General features: G+C 42.0%; 1 protein-coding gene across 1 annotated transcript in view; it reads right to left on the bottom strand.

The window, feature by feature from the left end:
• Nucleotides 1-216: 216 nt before the first annotated feature.
• The window catches only part of MRPL3 (mitochondrial ribosomal protein L3), a 56,515-nt gene continuing 38,737 nt past the window's right edge, over nt 217-17,994 (bottom strand). Inside the window, exons 8-10 of the mRNA XM_081931912.1 lie at nt 17,495-17,572; nt 16,029-16,106; nt 217-592 (exon numbers count right to left, since the gene is read on the bottom strand). Coding sequence (XP_081788038.1) covers nt 440-592; nt 16,029-16,106; nt 17,495-17,572 — 309 coding nt within the window. The 3' untranslated portion in view covers nt 217-439. The remainder of the gene's footprint in view (nt 593-16,028; nt 16,107-17,494; nt 17,573-17,994) is intronic.

Below are 17,994 nucleotides of genomic sequence, written 5' to 3'. Positions count from 1 at the left end.
AGCAAACCCTATTAAGTTAATTGAAACAGACTCTTATTGAATTCATATATCAATCTCATATTATTTTAGGCAATTGTGGATGCCTGCCAGTTCTATTTGTTTTCAGCTATTGGATGTTGTCTTTTGAACCAAAAAGGACTTCAGGATATGTGTCATGAAAAGATGGCTTTGCACAATAGGAAATGTGGTATGTGCAAACCAGCAGATATTTCTAAATTACAACATTAAAAATACATATTTATTATATGAATCATATTAATTTGTTAACATGTTACAGAATGTTTCTCCAGTTTCAAAGAACTGTTTTTATTTAATAGTGGATCTGGAAATTAATAAAGATCCACATTACGTGGATACCATCTTAAAGAAGTCATAGGGCCCTTCAGTGAGGGCTTCGTGTTTAGTTCTGAAGACTGAAGGTAGAATAGCTATTAATTCTTCAGGACTCAGAGAGTGCAATAGAGGGTTCAGTGAACTGGAAAAGCTCTTCGTCATACAGCTCATCAGGCAGCTCTTCAGAATCAGCAAAAAATGTTGGAAATGGTGGATTCTTAAGGTTTTCTTGGTAAGTTGGTAAAACTGTGTCAGTGACCTAGAATATAAGAGCCAGAGGAATTGAAAAGAAAGAATAGCAAAATTCCACACAATTCAAAACATTCTCAATAAAATAGGTACTAGCTGTCCTTTAAAAGTTTATTATTGTTTTTGATTTTTGCCTGTCATTAGTAACAAAACCAACAATTTAAAATCAAACATTTATCCTAAATTGGGGACATGTGACAAGGCAAAGAAATATCATGGTTTAATTCAGAAAGCTTTAAAAATGAATTTACAATGGAAATTAGAAACTCTTTAGAATTATTAAAGAAAGGGGGGGGGGGTTGGAACTCTACTGTTATACATGATGACAGCTGCAAGAATTATATATTCCCAGAAATTGAAATAAGTGTTACCTCCCACAATGGAGGAATGGATCGAAAAGATGATTAATAAAGCTGACTGCATTATTAGAAACAAGAATGTAAATAATTTTGCAGTTTTTTAGAAACCACTTCTGGACTTTCTGTATGGAAGAGAAAATCAATGAAACTTTGAGTCTGGTTTTTGACAACTGAGTTAAATGAACTGGTTATTATTTGGCAAAACTAAAAAGTTGGCATTATAACTTTACTATTTATCTTTTTACACTGCAAAAAGTCAGAAGTTACTGCTTTTGTTTTTTAATTTCTTTCCCCACATTTCCGCATTTTATCACCTCTATTTCTTTTCTTTTCAAATTTTTCCATTGTCTTTATTTCTATTTTTGTTTAATATTAAGAAACATGCAAACCCCACCACCAGCAAAATTATGTTGCTGATAGCAAAGTTTTCAAGTGTGATCCTCCAAAATTCCACAAAGCAGAATAACTAAAAATTACTTGAGCAATGTGACAAACAAAATGTTCGGGTAGCAAGTGAAAAAAAACCACTTAAGCTCCAGGCTATACTAAACCATTTTTAGGAATATATTAAAAAGTTGGAGACACCTATGTAGCAAATAAAAGCATTTCTTCTCAGCAAAAATATTACAGACCATCCAAAGGCTATGTGTTGAGCACAGAATTTCTTTCTGTAAGACATCTTGACTGCTTCTTTGACACGTTATTGAGTGCTAAGCAACTTGCTGAGCAGGTCAATAAGTTCTCCCAAGTGAACTGTGTATCAGACACATATTTTTATTTACTGCCTACATTAACTTGTAACATTGTTACATTGTTAGCTGTCACTCATTATTTAACTACATGTCTCAGAATTTTTTTGGTCACATCTTCTCTATTATGAGCTAAGAAAAGCCAGCTTTGTATCTTATACACACACACATACACATACACACACACACACACTATAGCCATGATGGCGAACCTATGGCATGCATGCCAGAGGTGGCACGCAGTGCTCTCTCTGTGGACACGCGAGCTGTCGCCCCATTTAGCTCCACTGAGCATGTACATGTGCCTTCCATTGGCCAGCTGGTCTTCGGGTCTCTGCCGCACATGCGATGGGGGATGGGGCCCACGCAGGGGGCCACAGAAGCATTGCATTTTGGGGGTTCGGGTGTGGGCTTTTTTCATTTTCATAAAAAATAAATTAAAAGTTTTATAGTTCGCTAATTCAAACTTTACAACTCGGCTTTCACTACACAGGAAGTGAACTGCTTATTTTCTACATTAATACATTTATATACCACCTATTTATTTAAAGAGATTATAAGATTTATACAATTATAAAGATTATGGACAAGAAGCTGATTAATGTGTTATAAATTTCAGTTTATTTATATTAAAAATAGAAAAACAAAAAACTCGGCATAGCTTTTCTGTTATTCAATATAATGCATGGTGAGCATGAAACTGCATTATTTAAAGATAGTAATGTCCAAGTTTTTTTAAATTAAATTTTCAGAAAGAACTTATGCCATTCATTTAACCTACAGCAAGCTTACTGAGAAGAATGCCTTCTAAAAATGTGCCTGTCAAGATGCACATTGACTTAATGGTTGCCAAGCAACTAAAGATTGCATCAGTACACCGTTTTTATACCTGCTGACAATAAAGCCTCCAGCAAAAAAGTCTTTTATTAAAAATATTAGTTTAAGAACTAAATTCGCTGAATTCATTTGTTATTGAGTTGTTCAGTTGTTATACACTACTGCCTCAAGGCAAGGCACATAGCACTCCCTTTTCCATTTCCCCCCCAACTATCATCCTGGAAGGTAGTTGGATCAAGAAAAGTTATTGGATAAAAATCAGTCAGAATTTCTATGGTTGAAATTGAAACATGAATCTGACTTTCCCTTGGCTTACAACAAAAAGGGTGTTGGTACTTACCTGATACGCCTCTTCTTATAAGGTGGAGATAGCATCTATGCATGGGTTGACACTGTCCGTGCTCTGATTGGACTGAGTCTGATTACTAATTAATTAACACGCTTTATAACCCACCCTTGTAGGTAACTCCACCCAGTTTTCAGAGAAGGAAAAGAAAACAGACTCAATGGTGTTATCCAGCAACGATTTTAGTAATTAGTCTCAATAACAAAGCAACATGGAGAAAAGGAAAGACCAACTAGGACTAAAGGATCAAACTGGAAGAACACTGGAGAGAATAGTCGCCTCATACGGGAGGGGCTGGATGCTATCTCCAACTTATTAGAAGAGGTGTATCAGGTAAATACCAATGCCCTTTTTCAATAAGGGTGGAGATAGCATCCATGCATAGGACATACCCAAGCCGAATTGTCCAAAAGGGTAGGATACCGACTCTTCTGGGCATGTTGTCTCTGTCCAAACTGCCTGCAAGACCCGGCGGCCAAAGGCCGTATATGCCAATGCGAATTTGTCTACCTTATAGTTCCTAATAAAGGGTGAAGGGGACGCCCATGCCGCAGCTCTGCAGATCTCGTCCATGGAGGCCTGCATTGCCCATGCCCATGGCGGCGGCAGCACTTCTCGTGGAATGAGCCCTGATGCCCTCCAGAATTGCCCCCACACGTGACTCACATGCTGCTGCAATGCAGCGTCTGACCCATCTGCCAATGCTAGCCACTGGCACCTTCCGACCTAGGGACAAGGGTTGAAAGGAAATAAAAAGAGCCTCCGACTGTCTTATCCCTGATGTGCGGTTGATGTAAATTTTAAGTGCACGGCGCACGTCTAAATTGTGCCATCGCCTCTCTAAGGGATGGGACGATGAGGGAAAGAAGTTAGGTAGCACAATCTCCTGGGCCCTGTGAAACCAGGACCCCACCTTTGGGACAAACAACGGGCCAGTCTGAGAACCACCCTGTCCGGATAGAACTTACACAGCTCCTCCCTGACGGACAATGCGTGCAGTTCCAATATCCTCCTGGCGGATGTTATTGCCACCAAAAAGGCCATCTTTCAGGTAACAAACTGCATGGAAACCTCCCGCAGGGGTTCGAATGGTGGTTTGACAAGGGACTCGAGAACCGTGGTCAGGTCCCAAATCGGATACCGGTGGACAGCTGGCGGTCTCAGATTTGTGGCCCCCTTCAAGAACCTCTTAACTGTAGGGTGATGTGAAAGGGTCTGTCCTTCCCCTCCCCTCCAGGTAAGTATGGTATACACCCATAGCCACCACCTGTCTCTTAATGGTGTTAGGTGACAGGCCTCTTTCCACTCCGTCTTGCAGGAACTCCAGCACCTGCAGTACAGAGGAGCCCTCTGGAGTGATGTGTTGCCCGAACACAAATTACAAAACTTTTTCCAAGTGGCGTTGTAGATCCGGACTGTCAAGGGGCCTGCATTGTGTCAATGACCCTAGCCGAGTAGTTGCCCCAACTCAAAGCGAGCCACTCAACTGCCAGGTGGTCAATTGCAGCCACTGGGGCTTTGGCTGCTCCAGTGACCCCTGGCTGAGGATGATCCTGTCCGATGGGATTCTCTAGGGTGTCTCTATCGACAACGTCTGAAGGTTGGTGAACTACGGTCCCGGGGCCAGTAGGATGATCTCCGCCTGAACGCTGATGATCCTGCGAACAACCCTGGAAAGAAGAGGGACTGGGGAAAATGCATAGAGGAGGCCCTCTGGCCAAGGACTGCGAAGAGCATCCACGCCCTCCGCTTCCGGCATATGGAACCTCGTGAAGAACCTGGGGAGTTGAGTGTTGGCAGGGGAGGCAAATAGATCCACGACCGGGATCCCGAAGCGCTGCGTGATCTCCTGAAAGAGATTGACAGAAGGTTGTCTTCCGCCCAGGTCTCCTGAGTGCTAGCCTCCTGCATGAGGTCCCTAGACATGGTGCCCCCCCCGTCTATTCGGGTGGGCCTTGGCTGTGATGTTATCCGTTAGGATTAGCACATGTTGTCTGGTGATTGAATGCTGGAAGCTCAGCAGAGCAAGTCTTACAGCCCTGAGCTCCAACCAGTTGATGTCCTAACAGCATCAGCCTGGGTCTACTGACCCTGTGCCACCAGTGAACCCATGTGAGCCTCCAGCCATACAGACTGGTGTCCGTGGTTATGGTGGTACTGGTTAATCTAAAATGGCATCCTCTCTCTATGGCCTCAGACTTCCACCAGATGAGGGACCGATGGACCTCCCTGGGTAAGGCAACATGCACCAGGGAAGTGCTGTTTCTCTTTTTCTGGTAGGGAATTGGAACCATTGGAGGTCCTTAGTGTGTAGTGTGGCTCAGGGAACTATAGTGATGGCCGACACCATCTTGCCCAGCAGTTTGGAGAGAGTAGCCAGAGTTGGTCTTCGGTCCCTCCCTCCCTCTGTCACCAGCTGTCTCAAGCTATTAATACGCTCCTCTGATAGGAAGACCTGCCCTGCCTCCAAGTCAATCCAGGCCCCTAGATATAGGATCCTGGTGGTAGGGGTGAAATGGCTCTTAGCCTCGTTGATGGAGAACCCATGGGATAGGAGTACGTGTAAAGTGGTGTGCAGGTCCCCCCTTGTCCGTGTCCACCGAGGCAGACTGAATCAAAATGTCATCGAGATATAGTTGAACCCTGACAGGTATGGCATGTAAGTGGGGAGTCAGGGCTACCAAAACCTTAGTAAAGACTCTGGGTGCAGAAGAAAGGCCAACAGGAAAAGCTGTGTATTGGTAATTACAAGTATAACAACAAAAAGGGAGAAACTGACGGTGCTCCTGCAGAATGGGTACGTGCAAGAACACCTCGGTAATGTCGACCGAAGTTAGATGGTCACCCTCGCGCACCCTTTCCAAGATAGTAAGTAACAAATGCATTTTAAAATGTCTATATCTAATAAACCTGTTCAACCATTTTAAATCAAGTATAGCTCTCCACTCCCCCGAGGCTTTGAGAATAACAAACAACAAGGAATAGATTCCCTGACGAATTTGGTCAGCGGGCACCTCCTGAATGGCCTCAATGTCCAGGAGGTGCTGGATGGCCGAACACATTAATAATCGTCTCTGGGGATTACTGGAAACAGGGCACTGGAGGAAACAGGGGGGTGGGAGATGAACTCCAAGGTCAGACCGAACATGACCATGGCTCTAACACGTGTCAGAGGTCGTGGCCTCCCACTGATCGGCGAAGTGCCGCAGTCATCCCCCAATGGGGGCCTGATCCCGAGACAGGTTAGGGTTTGTGATAGTATCCGTTACCACCCCCTCGAAAGGGGTGTTTAGACTGGCGCCCTCTCTGCTGTCTGTGCTGTTGCTGTCTTGGTCGTTGACTGAAACCTGCCTGCTAGCAAAACCCTGACAGTAAGTAATCTGTGTGTTTAAAAGGCCCCCCATACTCCTCTGCCCTGAAGGACTACCTTCTAGAGTAGGGGGCAGCTTGGGAAAACCCCTTCTTTGGGTTAGAGGGCAGGATCTTACGTTTATCCTTGCCCTCGATTAACAATGGAGTAAGCGAGTCTCTGAAAAGCCCCCCCCTTTGTATGGCTCAGATGCTAGGCGCCATTTATGTCTCATATTGGATTACCACTGGCGCAGCCACAGAAGCCTTCGGGAGGCCACAGATGAGGCCATGGCCTTAGATGTGAACCACGTGGCACTCAGCGTGGCATCTGTGATAAACTGCACTGGGGCGACAATTTTATTTAGGTCCTGGTGTGCCCTAAAGTCACCCGCAGGAATGCGTTCTTGAAGCTGTTGGAGCCAAAAGAGGCTAGAGCATGAAAAGAAGGAAGCGGACGTCAAGGCCCGCAGTGCCCAGGCCACTGCCTGGTGTCCCCGCTGAAGAACTTGGTCGGTCCGCCTATCCTTCGGCTTGAGGATGTCCTCCTGTGCTCCGGGCAGTGTGGTATTCGTATGCAGTGCGGCAATGGGAGGGTCGACAATAGGCCAGAGAAGAGTGCTGTGGAGCTGTTCAGCGACATTGTAGAAGCGCCAGTCGTTGGATGATGGCGCAGACCCAGATGCTGGTGCCAACCACTGTGTTTGCACCTGTGTCGATGAACAGTTGAGGCGTTGGGATGGTGTCCGCCTCCAGTTTGTGCTCAGTGAATAGGGCACTAGCTGATGGAAGCTGCGCCGGAGCAATGGCAATCGCCGTCGGGTTCCCGAACTCGGAGGAGGTCTTAGCCTTGCTCAACAACAGCTTAAATAGAGCGGAAGGGAAGAGGCCCACACAGGTGGGCTTGTCTGGATTGGTGTCCTCCTCCTCGGAAAGGTCGGCATCTCTGAACTCCCTTTCTTCAGAGACGGGGGAGGGGCAGCCGATGGGCTCAGCTGGAGACAAGTGGGCAACCGCCTCTGCTGTTGACCCCGCCCAAGGGGCAGACCGGGAAGACCCTGCCAGTGTCCCCTGGTTCCTCTCCTGTAGGCCCACCATTGGATTTTGATGGCCTCGGCAATGATGTTTTGGAAGCCAGACGACACCGAGGGAATGCTTGGCAACGGGTCTGTGGCTGGCATAGTGGAAAGAAACCCATCTGGCCGAGGGCCGGCCATGGTGGGGGTGAAGGTCACTTCCACAGGTGTACTCTGTGGCTGCGAGGCAGCGCTGCCCCAAAGCCCAGATGTGTCTATGGGCAACATAGGGCTGAAAGGGCTCTGGCTCAACACCAGTTGCAGAGGTGGCAATGGGTTAGGGCGGGTGGCCGGTACTGGAACCTTGCCAGATGCTGCTGCGATGGCCCTGGTTCTTCCCAATGTTTGCCTTAGTGGTCGATTTGGAGTCCTTCTTGGACCCGGAGCCCTTGGAGGAGGAAGAGTTCTTATTGCCGGTCTTTCCCCCCTGACTGGCTCTGCGACGTTGATTGTCTGGGGGGGGGGGGGGGGAGAAGGAAGGGGTAGCCTGCCCCAGCGGCCTCCGAAACGCTGCTGGTGTTGCCTGCGTTAATTTCGGGTATGTTGCTGTCCGCCATTGCTGCTGGTAAGAAAGGTTGGGAAGACAAAATGGCGGCTGCAACCTCCGTTCCAGGCTCTGCCCTCTTCAAAAAGGCACTCGCGTCTTTATTTGCACGGCCCAGGCCTTGTCAGGCGAGGAAGAATGCTCTGGGTTCTTACGATCCCTGGCTGCAGCTAATAGCTCTGGCTTGCCAATCGCGCCACTCCTAGTAGCCTCGGGACAAGCCGTGTTTCTCTGCACACTGAGGGGCTGCTTGCGTAGCGTTGCAGACGCATGTGGCACTTCCAAACTGCTGCGATGCATGCCTGAACCTCTAGCCGCAAGGGAGAGGTTCTCTCCGCACGCAGCAGTCAGAGCCAGAACGCTACGCAGCAAGGCTGCTATGTTGGCTGTCAAATTATTTCGTTGCCCCCTACATATACATGCTAGGCTGAGGAGTGCGCTTGCCAAATGCGAAGGAGGGAGGAGGTAGAGGGCCCATGGGCCAAAGCCCTATGGCCCATGTAATGAGGGCCTCCAAAAGTCAGGGCCTCCAATATTCATGGCCCTGTCTACCAGGCTTAGCACCTGTCAGTGTTTGTTCGTTCTCAAAGAGTAGAAGTAGTTCCAAGTAAATAATTGCTTTATGGGGTTTGTAGCTGTTTTTGTTTACATATGAAGTGCAATCAAGTGTTTTAAAAATATTTGTTGAACAAATCTTAACAGAACAGCCTATTAGGCCATAATAGATGAATTCACACTCATTCTAAGCCAAAAGAAGCAAATTATATTCTTACAGGTACATATTGCATATGACTATGCAATGAAGATCACTGTACAATTGTGATGCTACAATTCTGTAGCATCACAATTACATTAAAAAAAATAATCCAGTCAATAACTTCCTGAGAGAATATATGCTACTAGTCAGCCAATTTACAATATTACTGAGTATAAGCACATTTTGCTAATCAAGACTGTAATCTTGCATGTGGATTAAATATTAAATATCTGCTCATTTTTAAAGCATCAGAAAGTTTTGATGGCACTTTTTAGGGCTGCTCATAGCAGCCCAAACCTAGTACAGGATGTAGCTTTTCTAAAACTTCATTAAAGAGCTGCTGTTTTTGATTCGCATGGAAATAAAAAAGTGCCTTTTAATCACTAAAAGAGAAATGCTGTGCTCAGGCAAGATTCAAAGCACTTATTCCAAATCACTGTGGAGTTGACACACTCTTCAAAATATGCTGAACAGAGCAAAAGTGGACAGACAATAGTCCAATACTCTGAGCATCGCTGAGATAAATAACATCTGAAGTTCACCAATATATTGCCTTCTATTTTGTGCAGCTTCTTTGAGTAGAAGGGGGAAAAAGAGAGGGAATAAGAAAAATAATGAATATACAAAGCTTCTGCTACATCCTAAGATACCTTTTTGCCACATCTGAGTCAGAGAAGATCTGGAACTTCCAATTCCCCCTTAAGGCGATGTCCTATTACCATACAAACCCCCTTAAAGGCAGTTTAAACGAAACATAGTTCCAGGACAGAGAGAAACTGCTAACTCCTGGATTAGAGGCATTGGCCATACTATGGTATGTGCATCACATTACATACAGTTGTTAATGTGACAGAATTTAGGGGACCAGGCTATTGTTTGGACAAGTAACAGTGTCTTTGGTATTTAAGCCTACCTATGTTGGCAGTATTCACTGTTACTGTATTTATAAATTATATTGTTTTTGACTGATTATCTTTTATTTGCACGGATAATCAGTTTTATTTATATTACCGTGTATAATTCTGGTTTACTAAACTGCATATCTTGGAATTTAGTGGAATATGGGAGAATTTATAGCTATAACTCATTTCTTTTACCTCTTTTGCTTGGTATTAATTTTTGGAGAAAGATCATTGCTAGATAAATTAGCAGGGCTTGGTGAAGGCGTATGCATGGTTTTGATCAAGAAGTATAAGGAAGACAGCAAGCAAATTCTAAATGATCATCAATAGTAATTTTAAGGTTACTGGTCATGTATCAACCTCACAACTAAGATTTGCAAGTTATGTAGTAGCTTTTTTATTATAAATGTATTCCAAATTTGTGCTCCTCTTTTTCTAGTAATAGGCTTTTGGGATTTCACTGTAAAACATGCCTTAAGGTATTAAATGAAAATACTGATTTAATTAATATATTATCGACGTTCTATCACACATTCCCTTAGTCTCTTCCTTTCATTGGCACAACTACTATTACCACCCAGTGAGTATGAATATTATCAAGATGCTTATTTCTGAAGATAAATATTGATCTGCTTGATCCAAATATCTTCATTTCAGACACTTCCGTAAGTAATCCCACCAAACAAGAAACATATTTTTCATGATCCAGGAGGAATTAAAAATCAAGCAAATATATTCTTTTGTGCTGACTGAACCATAATTATAACACAAATTTCTCATTACTTATGAAAAAAATGTCCTTAGTAAAATTCATTTCAAAACAAAATAAGTATGGAAACAAAATGCAACCTAACTTGAATATAAATATACTGGGGGAGGAAGGGAATAAACCGAATTACAGCTTTTTTTAGTTGTAATTCTTTATATTGCATTGAGAACTTAATAACTTAGCCTGGCCAAAAACTCTACATCAAATAATAATATTGCATTTAAAGTGTTACAGTTGCTACAATGGAAAGGGGAAAATAATTCTCAGCTTTCATTTAGCCCAGGGGTCAGCAACCCATGGCTCTGGAGCTGAATGTTGCTCTTTCATCCCTCTGCTGTGGCTCTCTGTCGCTGGTTGGCTCCACAATTCATAGGGCTTTCAGTTAGGGTAGGTAGAGGAAAAAGGATGTCACACTAGGAGGAGACTATGATGGGGGAACTGGACTTCCAGTCGGCTCCAGAATTAAATGGGGGACTTCCCGTTAGGACCTTTGTGGCTTTTTGAGTGTTTAAGGTTGCCAACCCCTCATTTAGCCAGAGGAAAACTAGGCACTGAAAATGAGCCTGGTACAATCATCAGCAAATAAATGAGGCAGGTAATTTCAATTCCCATCTATCCCAGGAAGAACACTATCCACTGTAATCATAGAAGCCACAATGACTGTCTCCAGACTGTTATTTGCCAATGAACCATTACCTAATACATCAATAAACAGGATGAGAATATCAAGAATTCATGTGTTTTCAAACATGTGACCTTTCTTTCCATCCTTTTTTCTACCTTTCTCAGTTCTATCTCAGTTCATAGGCCTGGAGGCAAGCTATGTCTTATTTTTTATTCTATGTTCAGAACCTGCCTAATTGTAGTTATACGGAATCTTGAATTCTGATTTAGGAAAATATTTTTATTGAATGTGGGCATTAATGAATAAAAATAATTTTATGTATATATCAAAAAGGAAATTTGTGTTGAAGTAAGTTGAATTTTAAGGGAATATTTATTGAAAAATATGGTTTTTGTCAACTGGAGCAAATACAGGTGAAACTCCAAAAATTAGAATATCGTGCAAAAGTTCATTTATTTCAGTAATGCAACTTAAAAGATGAAACTAATATATGAGATAAGACGCATTACATGCAAAGCAAGATAGTTCAAGCTGTGATTTGTCATAATTGTGATGATTATGACGTACAGCTCATGAAAACCCCAAATCCACCATCTCAGAAAATTAGAATATTACATGCAATCATTAAAACAAGGATTGTACATAGAACAATATCAGACCTCTGAAAAGCATAAGCATGCATATGTACTCAGTACTTGGTTTGGGTCCCTTTTGCAGCAACTACTGCCTCAATGCGGCGTGGCATGGAAGCTATCAACCTGTGGCACTGCTGAGGTGTTATGGAAAACCAGGATGCTTCAATAGCAGCCTTCAGCTTTTCAGCATTGTTCGGTTTCTTGTCTCTCATCTTTCTCTTGGCAATGCCCCATAGATTCTCTATGGGGTTCAGGTCAGGCGAGTTTGCTGGCCAATCAAGCACAGTAATCCCACAGTCATTGAACCAGGCTTTGGTGCTTTTGGCAGTGTGGGCTGCTGGAAAATGAAGTCAGCATCCCCATAAAGCTCGTCTGCGGAAGGCAGCATGAAATGCTCCAAAATCTCCTGGTAGATGGCTAAACTGACCCTGGTCTTAATGAAGCACAGTGGTCCAAAGTCCTGTTGCTCAGTGGTCCAAAGTCCTCTTTTCTGATGAAAGCAAATTTTGCCAAAAGCACCAAAAACTGGTTCAATGACTGTGGGATTACTGTGCTTGATTGGCCTCTCCATTCTTCCTCCATGCTCTGGGTCCATGGTTTCCAAATGAGATGCTAAAGTTGCTCTTATCAGAAAAGAGGACTTTGGACCACTCAGCTGTGCTTCATTAAGACCAGGGTCAATGCAGCTGTATGTGGCAGGGCAGATTTTGCATGGTATTGCATAGACTCCTTGGTTTTCTAGCTGGATCTTGTCTTTGGGGTTTCTTAAGATGTTGGCTATTTTTTGGTGCTGAAGGCTGTCTTGATTTTGTGCTTGTGGAGAATTTTGCTGATTTTCTCTGTGCTGCCTTTGATGTAAGGGAGGAGGGCAATGCCGTTGTCCTGTTCTGTGTCTCAGTTCTTGGGGAGAGTCTCCCTTTGGATTAGGTTGGTGATTGTTTTTCTTTGGAATCCGTTGGAGATTAATATGTTTGTGAGTGTATGTAATTCAGTTTTCAGGTGGTCTTTGTCGGCTAGGCGTTTGGTTCTGGGGATGAGGGTCTTGGCTACAGAGTTGATCTGTGCAGGGTGGTGATGGGATTGTTGGTTTAAGTAGCGGTTGGTGTGTGTTTTTTCCCGGTAGATGGTGTGTCCTAGGGAGCCATTGGGTTTTTTGTAGATTAGGACATCCAGAAAGGAAAGTTGGTTGTTGGCTTCTATTTCCATATTTTGTGGTGTAGGCTGTTAAGATGTGTGAGGACGCTGTCCAGTTTTTCTTTCCCGTGTGGCCAAATCACGAAAGTGTAATCAACATATCTAAGACAGAGTTTGGGTTTGGGTTCAGATTTATCTAAGGCATTAGTTTCAAAATGTTCCATATATAAGTTTGGGTCTTGGAGTTGTTTGGATTGTTTGGCTTGGTAGTTAGACGTGTTCATCACCACTGTGGCGTTGCCTTTGTCTGCTGGGAGAATGATTATGCTGTTGTCTTTCCTCAAGTTGGTGAGTGCTTTTTCTTCTTCTTTCTGTAAGTTGCTTCTGGGTGGATTGCTGGAGCAGAGGACGTTGGTGACTTCAAGTCTGATTTTATTGGCTTCATCTGGGTTGATTTTGGTGAGGGTAGCTTCAACTCCGCATATGATATTTTCAATGGGGATGGTTTAGGAGCGACTGCCCTCTCACCCATCATTGCAAACTTATACATGGAACATTTTGAAACTAACAAAATACAATTCACTATGGATTTTATCTGTGGTGCCTTTGATGTAAGGGAGGAGGGCGATGTCATTGTCCTGTTCTGTATCTTGGTTCTTGGCATCACCCTCCTCCCTTACATCACCCTCCTCCCTTACATCAAAGGCACCACAGATAAAATCAGCAAAAATCTGCCCTGCCACATACATAGGACAAACGGACATGAGAATAAATGCGTGCATCACAGAACACAAGAACGCAGTCAGAAAAAAAAGAAAAAAACTTCCTCCCTTTTCCAGCACCTTAAAGCTACAGGACATGAAATTAATTTTGAAGGAACCAAATTAATCTCAAAAAATGAACATTTCAACAAGAGGATAATTATGGAAGCTATCGAAATAGAGAAACACCCCCACAACATGAATAAACATAACAATACCTCCTGCCTACCAGACATCTGGAAATCAGCTCTAATCAACAAACGAGCCCCACCCACCACCCAGGCAGTTACAACACAAAACAACAACGGACACACAGCCAGCACCAATCAGCACCAATCTACCAGTCATGATACAACCACACAACCAATCAATCCACTTACTGAAACAAAACCAGCACTCCACACACCCCCACCAAGATTTATAGAAAGACGGCAGCTCCGACCACGCTTTAAGCCAAAAACACCAGCCTGAAGATGGTGAAAATCCTGGAGTATCAGGGAAGTACCTGAGGATTGAAAAGGGGCTGATGTGGTTCGCATCTCCAAGAAAGGGGAAAAAGACAGACCCAGGAAACTACAGACCAATCAGCTTATGATCAATAGCTGGGAAGATCCTGGAAAATATCATCAAAAAACTGATCTACAAACATTTAGAAATATATATAACTAGTAGCCAGCATGGGTTTGTTATAAACTGATCATGCCAAACCAATCTTATTTCTTTCTTTGATAAAGTGATTAAATTAATATACCAGCAAAATGCTGTGGACATAGTATACTTAAGATTTCAGTAAGGCATTTGTCGAAGTAGACCACAACCTACTTCTTGGTAAGCTAGAAAAATGTGGAATAGACAACATCACCATCAGATGGATTCGTAGCTGGCTGACAAACCGTATGCAATAAGTAGTCCTTAATGATACTACATAAACATGGAGGGAAGTAAGCAGTGGGGTACCATAATGTTCCATCTTAGACTCAGAACTCTTCAATATCCTCAGAAATGACTTAGATGAGGGAATAGAAGGAGAACTCATCAAATTTGCAGATAACACTAAGCTGCCAGGAATAGCCAACACCCTAGAAGACAAGCTCAGGATCCAAAAAGTTCTTGACAGACTTGAACAATGGACCCTATCCAACAAAATGAATTTTAAAGTGGAAAAAAAAGCAAAGCTTTACATTTAGGTAGGAAAAACCAAAGGTATAAGTACAGAGTAGACGAGACTTGGCTCAAAAACAGTAACTGTGAGAGGGACTTTGGAGTCTTTGTGGATGATCACTTGAAAATGACCCAGCAATGTGCAATCGCAGCCAAAAAAGCTAATACAATCCTGGGTTGTATAAACAGAGGCATAGAATCAAAATCACGTTTAGTATTTATTAGTACCATTTTGTAAAATCTTAGTAAGACCACACCAGGAATATTGCAATCAATTGTGGTCAGCACACTACAGAAAAGACGCTTAGACTTTGGAAAAAGTTCAGAGAAGAGCAACAAAGATGACCAAAGGCTTGGAGACTAAAACATATAAAGAACGGCTGTAGGATTTGGGTTGGGCTAGTCTTGAGAAAAGAAGAACTAGTGATGACATGATAGCAGTATTCCAACATTTGAGGGGCTACCACAAAGTAGGGGGTAAAATTATTCTCCAAAGCACAGAGGATAGGACAAGAAACAATGGTTCAAAACTAATCAAGGACAGAACCAACTCAGAAATAAAGAAAAACTTCCTTAAGTAAGAACAATTAGCCAACGGAACAGCTTGCCTTCAGAGGTTCTGAGTGCTTCATCACTGGAGGTTTGTAAGAAGAAACTGGACAGCCGCTTGTCTAAAATAATACAGGGTCACCTGCTTGGGCAGGGGGATGGAGTAGAAGATCTCCAAGGTACCTTCCTACTTTATTCTATTCTATATATGATATCATAAGTAGTTGATACTATCTACTAAGTAGTTGACAGTATGACATTTGCTTGTACAGCTACTAAGGATCTGAATATCTTGTAATTTGGGATGGAATATTTGTGGTTTATTACTGAATTGAACACTGTAATGTCTTACTCATTTTTTTTTTTGCAAATAAAGAGAATCTAGTACTGGAAATAATTTTGGCTTGCTTTGAACAAGCAGTGCACTGGTACATGCTATTCAGAGTTTCACCTTTGATTTGCCTTTCAGATAGCTAACAAAAACTCAGAACTTCAGTCTTTGCTTGTATAACATGCAAACAAGGAACTTTGACACTGTTCTCTAAAGAAGAGTTAGAAAGCAAGACTCTTAAATTGTTAAAAGGGAAACGATACCTTATTTATATGGCTTTCATAAATTTCAAACTGCTTTATATATATTTGGGCTCTGTAGCTTTTAAGTAAAGATATGATAATAATGGTTTCTGTATGTGCATATAATTATAACACATGGAACAAACAAAGGTATCTTCAAAGATTTTACTTGATTGGTAAGAGTAATAATATTTAGCTTTTTCTAACGTAACACTAGAAAATAAGCAGAGATCTCTGTGACAGAGGATCTTATGTAATTCTGATAATAAAATTAAGTATTTTGTAAGCCATTTTCTGTTCATGTCTAAGCACCAAACTTACCTTTACTAAGCAATTCCTATGACCAGGAACACTTCCATGTACATATAAAATATTGTGCTTCACATTGACCTGCCATATCTGTAAGATTAAAATCACCCAGTAAGAATTAATAGTTGTTATTATTGACTTATAGCTAACTTTATTTTTTAAGTGAAAAAGACATCTTTTATGAGGAATTCTCTTAGAACAGAAACTTAAGAAAAAGACAGCTATGTAATCTCTTTCAATAGAAGTAAAAATGGTTATATAGTTGTTGTTTATGAGTTTTAATCCATCTGTAAATATGGCAGGGACAGAAGCTTGTATTCCCTTAAATAAGTCTATTATCTGCATCAGTCTGGTTTGGCACTGCAACCAAGCAAGACAAACACAGACTTCAATGGATAATTAGAACCCCAGAAAAAACAATTGTTCCCAATCTGCCTTCCATTAAGGACCTGTATACTGCACAAGCCAGGAAGAGGGCTGTGAAAATATCTACAGACCCCTCACATCCTGGGCATAAACTGTTTTAACTTCTATACACAAAATGATGCTATAAGGCACTGCATGTTAGAACAACTAGACACAAGACAGTCTCCCCCCCCCCCCCATGCCATCACTCTGCTAGACAACTAATTATCACAACACTGTTAAACTATCTAGAAAGGCAATATTACCATCATTATTCTTATCTTCACTATTACCTTATCTTCTTATGGCTATAACTTTGTTGTTTTTATCTTACGATTTATATTGTTTACTTAGTATTCTAGTATGATTTATGTTGATTGCTTATTTAGTATCCACGACTATCGCTGGTGTATAGAATGTTTTATTATGAATATATTTTTACAAAGACTATGATAATGATCTATCACTATTGTATGTACACTGAGAGCCTATGCACCGGAGACAAATTCCTTGTGCCTAATCACACTTGGCCAATAAAGAATTCTATTTCTAATTCTAATAAGTAGTTTGCAACACTAAATAACAGCTTCTCTAAGCATTCTTCAGCAACTAAGAAACTTTCTGCATTCAAATTTATAGTCTTCGTGATTAATTTTGTGCCATAGAAAGCTTGTATCAGCTTCTGATCACTTAGAAATATGATCAGGGATTATTGAATTTATACATACAGCTATATACCACTCAATTTGTTCAACAGCCCAGTGGTGGATAATCTTTAATAGCATAAAGGTGGCCATGTGAGAAACCCTTTTGTCTTTATTTCTGGACTCCATTAACAGCCACATTGGCAAAAAGAGGATTAAGAAGGTTGTTCTCTAGCTTTGAAGAAGTGTAATGTTTTCATCGTATGAGAACCAAGGTGTTATTTTTCAAGTCAGGTGGAAATGACAGTGGCTTCTTCAATTACTTATTTTGAATTTCTTGAAAGGAATATGTAAACTTTACTATTACACAGAAATCATTGTGCACTAAGAAGTTATCATATCAGAAGAGATATTCTTCAGCAGCCTTACCTTTAGCCCCCTAGCCGTCCGATAGAAGTTTCCTAATTGTCCTGGCATTTTCTTTCCCTTGAAGACCTTTGAAACACCCTGTCTCAAAAATCAAAGTGAAGTTAGACAAAACTTGGTTTTATTACCTGGCGTAGGAGTACCATGGAAGAATGGAGCCCATTAAATGACTAATATGATTGCATTCTTCCCTGTTAATATCCTTGACTTATGAGCCTTTGCCTCACAACAGTTCAAATTAACCACAGCTTCCAAAAACAACAGTTATGAACCAGACAGCTTGGCAACCTGTTTGTATTTATGAGGTGAGTGGAAGACTGCTTTTTACTGCCCTTTGAGATGTTTCCAGTTTAGAGTGCTTCCATTCGGACTACAGGGGGCGCCAGCCATTTTCATGCAATTGATTGAGGTGCTGCATGAACACCTGTACAAGGGGGTGTTAGTTTACCTTGATGACATCCTCATCTACATAGAAAGACATGAAGAACATGTAAAATTGGTGC

This window comes from Natrix helvetica (genome assembly GCF_964273705.1).
Source record: "Natrix helvetica genome assembly, chromosome: Z".
NCBI classification, from domain to species: Eukaryota; Metazoa; Chordata; class Lepidosauria; order Squamata; family Natricidae; genus Natrix; species Natrix helvetica.
Note: the sequence above shows the minus strand (reverse complement) of the source record. Positions and strands in the feature narration are given on the sequence as shown.